This window comes from Triturus cristatus, chromosome 9, assembly GCF_964204655.1.
Source record: "Triturus cristatus chromosome 9, aTriCri1.1, whole genome shotgun sequence".
Lineage (NCBI taxonomy): Eukaryota > Metazoa > Chordata > Amphibia > Caudata > Salamandridae > Triturus > Triturus cristatus.
Window position 1 is genome coordinate 152,092,634 of NC_140592.1, and position 12,398 is coordinate 152,105,031.

The 12,398-nt window shown below is 50.7% G+C and overlaps 1 protein-coding gene across 2 annotated transcripts in view; it reads left to right on the forward strand.

The window, feature by feature from the left end:
* CACNA1D (calcium voltage-gated channel subunit alpha1 D) overlaps positions 1-12,398 on the forward strand; it is a 1,031,608-nt gene that overhangs the window by 645,938 nt on the left and 373,272 nt on the right. For both annotated transcript variants that reach the window (XM_085624624.1, XM_085624625.1), the window contains one exon: positions 3,760-3,888. In XM_085624624.1, coding sequence (XP_085480750.1) covers positions 3,760-3,888 — 129 coding nt within the window. The remainder of the gene's footprint in view (positions 1-3,759; positions 3,889-12,398) is intronic.

Genomic DNA, 12,398 nt, shown 5'->3' on the forward strand with positions numbered 1-12,398 from the left:
ATAAACTATGCAAACGTTCTTGATACAATATATACTGTTCACGGTGTATGTGGACAGGCGTAGGTTTCCATATTTATGTATGGATGAGATAAACATGCTTTTCCAGAGACATGTCTCATCAATTGCTGGATATGCTAGGTGCCCGAAAAATGCTTTTCGGTGAGAGGGTTGGTAATCCCTTGGATAAATAGAAACAGAACTGTACCACAGAGCATACTCTGGGGCTCAACTCCGTTGCCAAAAAGCCCCATCCAATGACTTTGGCTCATTTCTGTTATCATGCTGCCCTCCTGTAGCTCTAAATATTTTAATTGAATTAGTAACAGATCTGAGTGAAGCAATAAAATAAATACATTTGTATCACTCATTAGTTTAATTACTTGGATTGAATAGATCAAAACCACGACCTCTAAATGACTCACACTAAATATCTGTTGTGAACCTCAGCCATTTATAACACCATACATTAGATATGTAAATAGCTTGACAAGATGCTTTTTAGATACTGATTCCTTCCTCGCTGGGATAGTCAGGCCATCACACAATAAACTTAATCTTTCAAAGTTAACATGGAAGACTCACTGAGACATCCTCAATGTTCAATAATGGCAGATAGCCAAGGAAAAAGATATTCCAAGTGCCCATCAGGCTTGCATTAAGTACTGCACCTGCTGAGTTATTTTATTCCTTTAATTCATAGATTTTGGATGCTATGCACAGAATCACACTTTAAGAACTGCTGGGAGAAAGCATCTTAAAAAACATCCCTTTGTTTCAAGCAGGCAAACTGTTGAATCAACAAGCAGAGTGCACGGTGCAATCGCGTGATATCCAGGTAGATAGCATACCATATCTACAGAGTTCTCACCACTATCAATTGTTGATCTCACGGGTGAGCTGTTATACCAAACAAGTCCTGGTAGCACAGTGCCCTCAAAACTATTTATTATTTCATGCTGCAGGTGGTCTAAGGTTGTTCTCGCATTCATATTTTGCAATTGTTTTTTGCATGTTTTACTCCCAATTTCTCGCTATACGTATACAGAAATGTTTGAACAAGTAGTATAATGTTGGCTTCAACCATAGCAAAGGGGTCAGATTTAAGAAATGCAGAGGTTTTTTGGTAACATGACCACCGAAAAACAAATTTGAATTTTAACCATGAGGGGAAAAACATTCATTCTAATACATGCTACATCGTAACATAAATATTACCATACAGTTGACGTTTCTGAAACAGACATTAAAATATCTAATAGGAAATGCCAATCTAAACATCTGGGGATTTCTATGAGTGAAACTGAAGTTTATCAGAAGGCAAGTTTTGTACTAATGGCATCGAAAAATAAAAACAAGCCATCATAGAATTTGTTGGATACAGGTCATGGATTACACTCTCTCTCACCTTGTGGCCCAAACAAATCCTTACCTGCCATTATAAACCTATGAAATCTCACTAACGCAACTAATTAACAACCAGTAATAACGCCGTAACTGTAGAAACGCGAATAAAACCAAATGTCAATTGATAAAATAAACACAAATACATTTGCAAGCCTATGGTAGAAGCAATACAGATATTCCTTTTTAGGCCGAGCCTAGCGCAGCGCGCATGCGCTACACTAGGAGATGACCTTTTGGAATCGGTCTGCACTTTTGTAACACTCGTGCGTGTAGCGGCATCCACCCTGCGGGAGCGAGCAGCGGCGCGCGGGGGCCATCTGTTTCTAATTAGTGTGGCTGCACACGCTTGTTTACATTTCTCTACTCTCTCTCCTCTGCCTGTCTCACCCTGGCCCTCCCTCTCAGGCGCCCAGTTTCCAGCTCTGGGCCCCCGCCCTTTGGCAGGAAAGCGAAACTTCGTTTTTCCTTCCTATGTCTTTTTGTCTCGTGGATCTGTTTCTTAATGTGTTCATTGTCACCCTCTTTTTCTTTTTATTTAATAAAAGTGGTCTAACTCCTGTAAAGGTTTACTGTGAGACAAGGAGACTTTTTAATCATCGTATTTACATTTCAGTTGCCCGCAGGAAGCGGAGCTCTTTGAAGAAGTGCCTGTCGTGCGATGGGCAGTGGTGAAATGAAGTTCAGTTCGATAGGAGTGCAGTTTCCCCCACCGCAGGTGTAACAGTTTCTAGCTCCGCACCATCTGGCTCATCACGCCCTAGAAATCACCGACAGGCTTTAATGTAGATGCAGAAGATGTGTGAGGGTTGCAAATCCTTGCACTGGCCTCATGCGCTTGCGGAGACCTATGCACACATCCGCGCAGCCGCGGGAGTCTTGTAAAAGGCACAGTGGCCCAGAGATCGTCAGAAAACTATCTGGGTGCATAGCCACTGATTGAACCTACAATATTAAAACTGCCAAAATACCTTCATCCTGTCGCGACGAGGGCCTTTCGCTCACATACCCGACCAGGCCTCTACTTATTTCCTTCAGTATTTATAAAATTGTGCCATTCGGAAACACCAACACTGTTGGTAAGAGGGAAATGTGCAAAGCAACTCAGCTGCGCCCTGAAAAAACAACAGTTTAATATGAAAGAATGCCATGCGAAAGAGATTGGGCAATAAAGACAAACAAAAAACATTCTGGCTTAAAATCGAACTGATAATGCATTGCACACAAGCACACTCATCATTGTCTAACGAGCCCAGAGACAGGTGTGGTCTAGGGTTCGAAAGCTGAAACACTCCAGACATACCCGACCACATTTATACGAACAGCCTCGTACAGCTGCATAGCAAAGCCATGCATGGTTGCCATGAACAACAAGTGTGTATAACGCCCTGACTATGGCTACTTCCAACATGCAAACCCAACTACACACCGTCCGGGATACGGTCTCTAAAAAGATTATGAGGCCTAAACAAAGGATGCATACACATCGACGCCCACACACCCAAGCACACATGTGCGAACACTTGTTCGCTTTTTTCGCTGCCGACCCAAACACAACAGCTCAGTTACATCCAAAACAAGCATTGGCATAGCCAATAGGTCTCACCTCTGGGACCTTATAAGTGTTTAGCCATGCAACAGTTGATGTTGTTGCACCAAGGATATTGTGTTGCATAACTAAATACTTATAAGGTCTCAAAAGCGAGACCTATTGGTCATGTCAATGCTTGTTATTAATACTATTATTAGTAGTATTAGTACTCTTATTATTAGCAAGAGAGTGAACACAACAAGGATATGTGAATCAGAGAGCATGCAAAATAATGATGGGTAATTGTATCTGCCTTCACTTCATATTCATGTTGGGAAACCCCAGGCCCAAGCACCCCACCTTTCTTACAATGGTGTGGCAAAATAAGCAGTGAGATGTTTAGATCTAGCTGGCAACTTACAGATCCTCTATAGTGTAAAAAATGAATTACGAAATATTTGGATCACCATTTTAGAATTGTTGTTTTGCTCATTTCCCCATGTCTGAGAACTAATTCAAAGTGGTGAAAGTCAATGGCAACATAGAGCTTGGCTAATGAACAATTACAGGTAAGTAAAACATTTTCTACAAAGTTCAAAACATGCACTTTGGCTATGCATGTGCTTGTTGGATTGCATTTTGAAGGCCTGATATCAAAGCATGTTTTATCTGCTCTTTATTAATGCGGAGAAGTGCAACTAATCACATAAAACCGCGTAAAGCTTGTTAATTTACATTCTTTTCCTCTTTGCATTTGTTGTTTTCTTTCTGAATGTTTTGCTTGTTCTGCTTTTCATTTGGTTTGGCCTCTATATAATACCCTCCAGAGCTCAGAAGACAGCGCTAGAATTTCCATCACGTTTTTTCGTCTTTTCCGGGTTATGCGATTGGTAAAACTTCTGAGCAGAGGAGAAGGAATCCGAACATTATTGTGGACGTTCATTAAATCCTTTCAGGCAAGTTTGATATAATGCATATCATATAGTTACCTCTGTCTCGTCTTTTTTACTCCCTGACCTTTCCAACTGTCTTCCAACTCTCTACTGTAACCATGTATTCCCTATTCCCTTCTATTTTGTATTTCTCCTCACCAATCCACCTATTTTTCCTTGTTGATCATTGATTTCTTGTTTAACAAACATTGTTAATATCTCTTGCATGCTATGATTTTTGGCACTGATTAGGGTATCTGAAAGAGACAATTAGTTATAGATTCCTTACCTTAGAATTACCCCCAGGTGTCAGACTGGATCCAGAGAATTTTTTCGTCAGCAGTACCCCTCCGCGTCAAAATGTGGCGTCAGTCGGCTCCGCGTTGGTGTTTTGGTTGCTGGGATGACGTTGCGGCAGCTACTTAGACGCTGCCCTCGTGCGCTGATGTCAGTTCTTTCTTTTTCCGTGCCAGCCAGCACAGATCCGGAGAGAGCGGTACCTTCAGTCACTTTTTGACTGACTTTTTGCCGACTTTTGTCGACGTTGTTTTTGAGTCTTCGACTCCTGGCGCACGTCGGGGATGCCCGGTTGCAAGGCTTGCGGTTCCTGCTGACAGTTGATGTCGGTGATGGATCCGTACCGTGTGTGCCTGTTCTGTCTGGAACTCGACCATGACTCCAAGTCGTGTTCCGACTGCCCGACCATGAATCTGAAGTCTTTGCAGGAGCGGTCCCAAAAGCTTCTCGAGGCCCGGCAGTCCGCTCTGTGCCGCTCGAGGTCCCGGTCACGTGTGAGGTGGAGGGACCGGTCGCGGAGCCACCACCACCACCAATCTTCCTCCAAGTCTTCACACTCCTCCGGTAAGTCGAAGCACAAGAAGAAGTCGAAGAAGCATCGTCGCTCTTCGACTTCTCCCCGTCCGTCGCCTGACGCGACAAGGGATGTGGGTGGTACCCCTCCCACGGCTCCGCGTGCGGAGCCCACTGGGTCGACTCCGGGTTTCACTCTCTTCCCGGGACCTGGTGCGACCCCTGCCCAGCTTCGGAGTTTCTATGAAGCGATGCATGCCATCTTTGGGCAGCCTGACTCCTCCGGCACGCCTTCGTGCCCCGCGTACTTGGCTGGGGGCCCTGGGCCTTCAATGCCAGCGGGTTCGGCCCCAGCACCGCATGGTCCCCTTGGATCCAGGCCTGGATCCAGACCCGCGCTGGTCGACCTGACTACACCTCCCCCGGCGCCAACTCCACCAGCACCACGTCCGCAGCCGATGTAGGTTGTGTCCCCAGCCGGCATCGACCCTGGCCTCCACCCCGATGTAGACACGTAGCTGAACGATGTCAGATCTGGCGCTGGCTGGTACTTTTGTACCCATGTTCTACCCTGGTTTTTTAAGGCCAGATTGGCAAACAGAGGAGGGTGAGGAGGACTGGGAGGTGTCTGGAGACACTTTGACTGACCAGTTGGGTTACGAACCGAACTGGAGAGAGGAACTGGGGGAAGCCAGTGGTCTGGATACCTCCCCAGACCTTGGCATGTTGTCTCATCCTACCGTGGCTACGAAGGAGGCAGTGTCTTATGCAGTGGTATTGCGTAGGGCGGCTGAGGCTCTTAACCTCAAGCTCCCCAAGGTGGCGGTCAGGACTAACCTCCTGACAGAGGTGCTTCAACCGGCAGCGAGCTCTTCGGAGCCCCTGCTGCCGTTTAATGAAGCCCTAACCGACATCCTTTAAGGCACCTGATCCAGGCCCAACACAGGGGCTCCTGTGGATAGGATGATTGCCCAATGCCACCGCCCAGCCCCAGGCGACCCAAATTTGCTCTCCCAACACCCCACCCCTGAGAGCTTGGTGGTCCAAGCCTCCACGTCCAAAGGCACAGTCCCTAAAGTGCCACCTGATAGGGAATCCAAAAAGCTGGACCACCTTGGGAAGAAGATGTTTTCTTCCTCCAGCTTGGGACTGCAGTCAGTAAACACTGCATGTCTGTTGGGCCATTACACCCAATCTGTGTGGGATACGGTGGCGCAGGTGCTGCCCCAGTGCCCGAAGGAGGCCCGGGCCGTACTCTCCTGTGCAGTAGCCGAGGGAAGAGAAGAAGCCAAGTTTACCATTCGTTGTGGACTGGACACCGCCGATTCGTTAGGTAGGATGATTTCCACGTCGGTAGCCCTTCGACGCTACGCCTGGCTTAGGTCGACTGGTTTTTCGGGGGATGTCCAAGATACGCTTATGGACATGCCTTTTGATGGCCGTCGCCTGTTTGGCCACAAGGCAGACAACGAGCTAGAGGCCTTTAAGGACTCTCGGGCTACGGCCAAGTCCTTGGGCCTCTCCACCACCCGCCCTGCGCAGTCTGCCTTTTGCCCCTTTCGAGGCTATGGAAGGGGTGCCCCACCATGTTCTGCCCAGAACCTCAGGCTGGCGCAAGATGTTCAACCCCTGCGCTTCTGGGGACGTGGCAACCACCGCCGTGGGTCTGAAGGCCAGCGTGCTGGCCAGTCCACCACAGCCCCCTCTGCAGCAGCCTCCAAACTCGCCTAGTCCTACCTTTCAGGGCCACCGATCGCCAGTGGGCGGCAGGATTCGCCATCACCTCCACCACTGGCGCACCATCATGTCGGACAGGTGGGTTTTGCAGATAGTCCTAAGGGGCTACTCCATCCCCTCCGAGACTACCCCCAAGCCATGCCACCGCAGTACCATCACATGTTGGAGGATCATCTGCCCCTTTTCCAACAGGAAGTTACGGCTCTCTTGGCCAAGGGAGCCATCGAGCGAGTTCCTGCCACAGAAGTAGGTCATGGTTGCTATTCCCACCACTTACTTGTGCCCAAGAAGGACAAAGGCCTGCATCCTATCTTGGATCTCGGGAACGTCAACAACTTCCTCTGGAAGGAGAAGTTCAAAATTGTGACGCTAGCTCAGTTCCTTTCTGCTCTCGACCCTGGAGACTGGATGGTGGTGTTGGACTTGCAGGACACTTACTTTCACATCCCTGTCCTGCCGGCCCACCGGCGCTACTTGCGGCTCACGCTAGGCCACAATCACTTTCAATTTACCGTGCTTCCCTTCGGCCTTACCAGCGCCCCTCGGGTGTTCACGAAAGTGATGGCGGTGGTCGCAACTCATCTGCCCAGATCAGGGGCTTCAGTCTTCCCCTATCTCGACCACTGGCTGTTGAAGGATAGCTCGCCCCAGGCTGTCGTCTCCCACCTCCAGACTACGGCCAACCTCCTACATTTGCTGGGGTTTTCTGTCAATGTGCCGAAGTCACACCTGACTCCCTCTCAGAAGCTCCTGTTCATCTGAGCCGTTCTGGTCACGTCTCAGTTTCGGGTCTATCCTCTCGAGCAGCGAGTCTGGGATATTCGGGCTATGATTCCAATCTTTAAGCCTCTGTCCCGGGTTTCGGTCAGGGTTACTCTGCGGCTGCTGGCCTCCTGCATCCTGCTGGTTGATCATGCCAGATGGAATATGCGGGCTCTGCAGTGGGACCTGAAGTTCCAGTGGGCACAGCAGCAGAGGAACCTGTCTGATTGCGTCCGTATCTCAGAGGGCACTGCACGCCAATTGCAGTGGGGGCGAACGAACTGGGATTGGGTAACAGATCTCTCTCCTTTCCCCAACCAGAGTTCACAGTGGTGACAGATGCATCCGTTATGGGGTGGGGCGGCCACATGGGAGAGGTGGAGATCAGAGGCCTCTGGTCTCCGGCGGAATCCGGGCTCCACATCAACGTTCTGTAGCTTCGGGCGATCCGTCTTGCACTAAAAGCATTCCTTCCCTCTGTCCGGGGAAGAGTAGTGCAGGTGTTAACAGACAACACCACCGCCATGTGGTACTGCAACAAACTGTCAGATGCCTCACAAGACTTACCTCTGCTTGTGAAGCAATTCCGCAGAGACGACAAGAGCACCCGTCCCTGTACCCACCTGACCCTCGTGGACAGTAGGACCCAGCAGGGATGAGATGGACGCAGGGAAGGGAGCCAGAAAGGACGTAGTGGCTTGGGGTGTGGGGTATCTCGGTGCCCTCTGGAAGACAGGAAAGGACCAGATCAGTAGAGAACCCCAACTCCTGTTCTTAAGCAACCCTTAAAAAACACACAGAAAGTGTTTCCCTTCCGGGGACTCACCAATGCTTCTGTGGACCACGGCACCCAGAATCAGCGCTGCTCCAAAGAAGGCTAATCCAGGCGAGGTGCTCCAGAACACGGATACCTCAGCGAAACCAAAGGAAAGCGCTCCTGCGCAACGTGCCAAAAGCAAAAGTCCAAACCATGAGCAATGGCGCTCCTGAGCAATCTTGCTGAAACAATAAGGCAAGCTAAAACAGTGGCATCCCTGAAAGGCAACGGTTGGTTATGAACAATGCTCCAGCTCTGTGGAGTTATTCCCCATTGCAGCGTTCCGGCGCTATGGAAATCAAAGTAACCCCACAAGCGCTCCTGCGCTATGGGAATCAAAGTAACCCCACAAGCGCTCCTGCGCTATGGGAATCAAAGCAAACCCCCAAGCGCTCCTGCACTATGAAAACAAAGTAATCCCACAAGCACTCCTGCGCTATGAAAACAAAGTAATCCCACAAGCGCTCCTGCGCTATGGAAACAAAGTAATCCCACAAGCGCTCCTGCGCTATGGAAAGCAAGTAACCCCACAAGCGCTCTTGCGCTACAATGGCTCAGAAGTCGGGGGAGGTTCAATACCTCGATGTGCGCTCCAGCGCGGCGAGGAGGGTCAACCGATTGCGCCTCGGCGTGGAAGACACCAGAGCTTCCTAGACGCGACTCGGCTCCAGGAACAGCACTCACGTCGCTGGGGAATCCAGGAGAATCCGAAGCACGGAGCCGGCGGGAAACGCGAAGTTTAAGCGTTTCCCCCGGAAGTGCTTCTGCGACCTCTCGTTTGCTGCAAACGCTAGACCGGGACTCGACCTCCAACCGGAAGTGAGTCTCCCAGCGTTTCTGTGTGTGCGTTGGCGGGGATACGGCAAGCGCCGCGGAACATGACAGTACCCCCTCCCAAAACAGATTCCCCCCCCAACACCCCCAGAACTCAAACAGGGGAGGCAGGGCGAGGGCTCAGAGAGTGACTCAAATGAAAGGCATGGACCAGAACGGGAGCATGGCGTACATGGGACAAAGGCTCCCAAGATCGCTCATCCGGACCGTACCCCTTCCAGTCCACCAGGTAGAATAGCTTATCCCTGGTACGACAAGACCCCAAGATGGCCCTGACCTCATACTCAACATGGTCCTCCACCACCACCGGAGAAGGAGGAGAGGGAACAGTACTACCAGAATGAACCGCCCGCAGCAGGGAGACATGGAAGACTGGGTGGATCTTCATGTGCGGAGGAAGCGAGAGCTTCATAGCCACGGGGTTGACCACCTTCTCGATGACAAAGGGGCCCACAAAACGGGGCAACAGTTTCTTGGGGCCATGCACGTTAAGGTGCCGAATGGAAAGCCACACCCTGTCACCCAAGCGGTATTCGGGCTCCTTCTGTCTATGAGCGTCAGCATGCGCCTTGTAGGTGTCCTTCGCTTTGGCCAACTCAAACCGTGCTTGTTGCCAGAGGCTGCGCAGGGAATCATGATACGAATGTACCGTCGGTAACCGGCTGTCCCGGGGTACCTCCCAGGCGGTGGTGCGAGGGTGACGGCCGTGGAGACAAAAGAAGGGGGACATACCGATGGCCGAATGCTTGCTGTTGTTGTACGCGTATTCCGCCATCCACAGTACCTCGGACCATTCCTTCTCAACCATAAGCAGCAAACAACGGAGGTACTGCTCCATGGTGTGGTTTCCTCTTTCGGCCTGACCGTCGGTCTGGGGGTGGTACGCTGAGGACAGGCGCACGTCCATCTCGAGGATCCTGCATACCTCCTTCCAGAAGCGGGACACGAATTGCGATCCCCGGTCCGTGATAACCACCGACGGAATGCCATGGAGGCGAACCACTTCGTGCACAAAGATCAAGGCCAATTCCGCACTTGTGGGCACTTTCGCCAAGGGTACGAAATGTGCCATCTTGGAGAGGTGGTCAACTATGGTGAGAACCGTGGTGTGCCCTGTCTTGGTGAGAGGGAGTTCTACCACGAAATCCATGGAGATGGTGTGCCACGGACACGGTGGCACAGGGATGGAACGCAGCAGACCAACAGGGGGCTCTGAACTGTTCTTCCCCAACAGACAAACGGCACAGTTTGTTACATGGTTTCTCGTGTCGATCACCATTGTTGGCCACCAAAACTGTCTTTGCACGAGCTCAAGCGTCTTGTGATAGCCAGGGTGGCCGGAGAGGACATGATCGTGGCACATGCGGACTGCTTTTTGCTGACAGGGCACAACAGGTAGGTACAACCTTTCTCCCCGAAACAACAACCCGTCCACACAAGTCACCCCTTCGTGTCCCTCTGCCAGGACACCTGGATCAGATTGCGTCGTGTCGTTTTTCACTTGAGTCATGAAGTCCGAGGATGCTACTACGCCCTGGAAGTGTTTCTCCGAGATTATGGGAACAGGCTCGGCGTTTTCGGCCTCCTCGTCGGATTCGTCTAGCCGTGAAAGGGCGTCTGCTTTGGCGTTTTCTTTCACGGGTCGGAACGTGATCACGAAGTTGTATTCATTGAAGAATAGGGTCCATCGGAGCTGTCGGGCGGTGAGGGCACGTGCTGACCGTAGAAACTGGAGGTTCCTGTGGTCTGTGTAGATGGTTACCGTGTGTTTGGCGTCTTTTAGGAAGTGGCGCCATTCCTCGAACGCTGTCTTGATTGCTAGGAGCTCCCTGTCGGACACTGTGTAGTTGCGTTCAGCTGGTTGGAGTTTTTTGGAGTAAAAGGCCACCGGATGCAGCTGTCCTGTGCTGGTGCTTCGTTGGGACAACACGCCCCCTATGGCGTCCTTAGAGGCGTCTGCCTCCACTACGAAGGGCTGCTTGGTATCCGGATGCACCAGAACCGGGGCTATGGTGAAACGCCTTTTCAGTTCTTGGAAGGCGTTGTCTGCTTTCTGATCCCAACCAAAACGCACCCCTTTGCGCAGCAAGCATGTAATAGGAGCCACCATCTCGGAGAAGCCTGTGATAAATCTACGGTAGTAGTTGGAAAATCCTAGGAACCTTTGGACCCCCTTTACGGACTCCGGAGGAGGCCAAGATAAGATGGCTTCTACCTTTTTGTTGTCCATTTGGATGCCTGCCGGAGTGATGATGTGCCCCAGGAACTCAACAGAGGTGACGTGAAAAACGCTCTTCTCCAGTTTCACGTACAAACGATGTCTTTCCAGCCGCTGAAGGACGAAACGCACGTGCTGCACGTGTTCTGCTATGGTCTGTGAGTATATCAGGATGTCGTCTATGTAGACAATACAGAACATGTCTATGTAGTCTCTCAACACCTCGTCGATGAAGAACTGGAACGCTGCGGGGGCGTTACAGAGTCAGAAAGGCATGACCTGGTATTCGAACAGACCGAATTTCGTCCGGAAGGCAGTCTTCCATTCGTCACCCTTTCGGACTCTGACAAGATGGTAAGCACCCCGCAGGTCGAGCTTGGTGTAAACTGAGGAGTTTTTTACCTGATCCAGGAGATTGGAGATCAATGGTAGTGGGTACCGGTTTTTCACGGTGATGGTGTTCATCGCCCGAAAGTCTATACAGGTCCTCAGATCACCTTCCTTCTTCGATACGAAGAAGAGAGGAGAGGACTCCGGAGACCTGGAATGACGAATAAAACCGTTGTCCAGATACTCGTCCAAATAAGATCGTAGGTGGATGTTCTCCTTCTCCGTGAGTGAATAGATTCTGCTGCATGGCAACGTGGAGCCGGGGATCAGATCTATTCGGTAATCGAACGACCGATGTGGTGGCAGGGTGTTGGCTCCCTTCTTGTCGAACACTTCCGCTAGGTCCTGATATTCCTCCGGTATGGCTGCTTGGGAAACCATCCCCATGCCTTGTAAGGGCAGCGATCGTGCTTGTATGGAGCGAACCCCCATAAGGTCGTCCTTCGCATAACAGGTCCCACAGCAGTGTTCCGAATCCAGGTGTATGAGTCTGGACATCCAATCGATGCGGGGATTATGCTTCACCAACCACGGCAATCCTAGAATAACCTTGAATTGAGGGGCGTTGATGACGTCAAAGCAGATGGACTCGGCGTGGTGGTTCTCAAAGGACATAGTCATGTTCTTGGTTCGCTGCCTGATAGGGCCGGAAGTCAGGTCCGTTCCATCAACAGCCTTGACTGTTTCGGGTTGTGCTTTTGACACTGTGTTTATGCCCAAGGCACGTGAAAAAAACGGTGTCAATAAAGCTGCCTGTCACACCGGAATCCAACATAGCGGTTACCAACCAGGATCTGCCCGCCTGATTCTGTAAGGATACTTCTACCCCTACGTGGTGACTGCCATCGAATACAGCAGGGATCGCTGAGGAGCAAGATGAAGAACCCAGAGGATGGATCCCTTTGTCTACTGGGTTGTCTCGTTTCCCGACTTGTCGCCTTTGGTGATGGGCAACGCAAAAGGCCT